General features: G+C 24.3%; 1 protein-coding gene across 4 annotated transcripts in view; it reads right to left on the bottom strand.

The window, feature by feature from the left end:
* Positions 1 to 2,590, bottom strand: part of LOC100168862 (integral membrane protein 2B) — a 19,403-nt gene that overhangs the window by 8,951 nt on the left and 7,862 nt on the right. For 2 of the 4 annotated variants that reach the window (XM_003243485.4, XM_001951718.4), the window contains exons 3-5: positions 1,199 to 1,324; positions 742 to 912; positions 570 to 684 (exon numbers count right to left, since the gene is read on the bottom strand). In XM_003243485.4, coding sequence (XP_003243533.1) covers positions 570 to 684; positions 742 to 912; positions 1,199 to 1,324 — 412 coding nt within the window. The remainder of the gene's footprint in view (positions 1 to 569; positions 685 to 741; positions 913 to 1,198; positions 1,325 to 2,590) is intronic. The other 2 variants (XM_008183332.2, XM_003243486.3) reach the window with 1 other exon arrangement.

The following is a 2,590-nucleotide window of genomic DNA, read 5'->3' as shown; positions in this document are numbered from 1 at the left end:
CATTTTAACAATAATAAGAGCTATAAATTTCACAGTGTCATATTATTTACAACTACTCATTAACAGCTACTTCCCTTAAGGGAAACTCAATTAAAAAAAGAAAGAAAAAAATTTGGTTACATATGGTATACATTTAAAGTTTGAAAAAATTTCAAAAGCTGATTCATGTATTTGGACTTGGTGTGTTTTGCATGAGCGGGAACGATATACAACTCTACACCATTGATAGAATAAAATATACAAAACCATTATAAGACCAGTCTTATAACCTACAGAATATATTTATATATTATAATTTATAAGCTTGATGTCAGAAATCAGAATACAAATAAGTATTGGGTAATTCGAATAAAATAAGAATAATCATAGTATACCTATTAATATTATTAATATTTTAACTCAAAATACTAGAATGTTAAAAATGTGCACGTTTTTCATAAAAATATGTAATCTAATACACTTAAAGACCATAGTCAAAATCTAAAGCTACCAAAAACATATAAAACAATTTTAACACTTATAATAATGTAATTGAGTTATAGTTTATAAACCTTTTTATAAATACTTACCACTTGACATTTTAAACAATAAATCGTACAAGGATTGTGGTGGCAATACTGCACTGCGGTTCAATGGCATAATGAAACAACGCTTTCCGTCAATATCAACAATACCAGTGACATTCTGAAATAAAATTAATAATAAATATTAAGATCCTTAATTTTTTTTTTTTTTATTTACCGCACTAAAATCATGAATAAAACGAGCTGAGTTAGGGAGTGGTAGAATGGGAAGAATTTTTTCATAACTTTCATCCTTAAGATCAAGTTCAAATTCTTCTTTAAACTGCGAAATGACTTCTTCAGGACTCAACATTCGGCTGTCCACATTTTCCATGTGCAAAGCAAAATTCTATAATGTAACAATAATATTCAATAAAATATTTATATAACTTATTAGGTAATTGAAATATAAATTAAACATATGTACATATGTATGTATTTAGGTATTTATTTATACAATTACAATATGATCATAAAACATTTTGATACAAGTAAAGATCTATAAAAAGGTAAAATATGGAAGTTATAAAAAATACATATAAAAAAAAAATTTATTTGTTAGGTGTATAATTATTTTTTTTTTTTTGATATGGTGCAGTAAGACTAAGGTCTATCTATCAAACATTTCTATTTACCTCAAGTTTCTGGAATTCCATATCATTTTTTAATTGGCTCATTTCATAATCATTGTTTATATCTTGAATAGGAAGAGATAACTTATCATTTAAAGCAATAGTGCCAGTGCCATAGAAAGCATCGTTCTATACCAAAAATAATAAAACAAATATACCATACTTATTAATACAATAATATGCAATCACTGAATTACCAAATTTATTCTTAACAAATAAACATTTAAAAAAAGGGTGGGAAAATAGGTACCGCTTTGCTGTACAGTATGTGTCGAGTGGGGCACTGTAATAGATGTGTTAAATTTGAATTCAGTGATATAAAATTATTGTAAACAAAAGATGATTATGAGCGGAAACAGCATATATTACTAAGTATATTTTATGATATTATAGCTAGGTATTAAAGTAATTTATTTTCCTATTCGTAATACGGTAGGTTAGATTATTTTTTTCTAGATACATTACATTTGAAAATGTCTTTGTATGTATAAAATATAAAAATATACTTCAATTTTTTTTTATCTAATGAAACAAACACTGGTGTAATACCCTTGTATTTAGATTTGAGATTTTAAAGTAGATTAAAAATAATTTAAATTTGAAATTGTATGCATCAAACTATTAATACATTTTAAAGAATAATTTGATGCAATTACAGATTCAAATTTGATCATATAAATAATGATGTAACAATACTGTTTTTTTAATTTTTTGTATTATTTCATTATTTTTTTTAATTTATATACCTTGTATCTTATGTTTATATATATATTAAACTTTGTATGATGTGTAATAAACAACTACAGACTTACAGTATAATTAATTGTTATATTATAGGTACACATTTCAAATGGTAAATAGTAGATACATAATAATTAAAATAAGTTTTATTTTCAAATTATACAAATTACATAATTATATAACATTTCTCATTCAAAAGCAAGTGCATTATAATTTATCAATGATAAAAATAAAGGAAGAATGAATTTAGGTATCCGTTAATGTTTAAATAAGTAATAAGTTCAATTTAATAAGAAAATTAACAACATTTTGAATGAGTAATAACTAAATTAATGATAAATATTAATAAACTAGGACCAATGGCTAACAGTCTAATAAATAACAATATTAAGAGGACGCTACACCCGCATGTGTTGTCTCTGTCTTACAAATGTACAACATAGCAAAAACTGTTTTGCGCGGGAAAGAACCGAGAAAGCTACAATCATAACTAAGAAACAATATTTTTACCACATAAAAAGGAGAACTTTGGCTGTGCAACGTCGTTTTTATTTTTTTGATATCATTTATATGAAAAAAGTTTTTCAAGTTTGAAAAACACAAATAATAATGATTTTCAAAACAGTAAGAACTTTTTTCATATAAATTATATCA

The sequence above is a fragment of the Acyrthosiphon pisum genome, chromosome X (genome assembly GCF_005508785.2).
Source record: "Acyrthosiphon pisum isolate AL4f chromosome X, pea_aphid_22Mar2018_4r6ur, whole genome shotgun sequence".
Lineage (NCBI taxonomy): Eukaryota > Metazoa > Arthropoda > Insecta > Hemiptera > Aphididae > Acyrthosiphon > Acyrthosiphon pisum.
The sequence above is the reverse complement of the archived record's forward strand: the minus strand, read 5'-3'. Positions and strand labels throughout refer to the sequence as shown.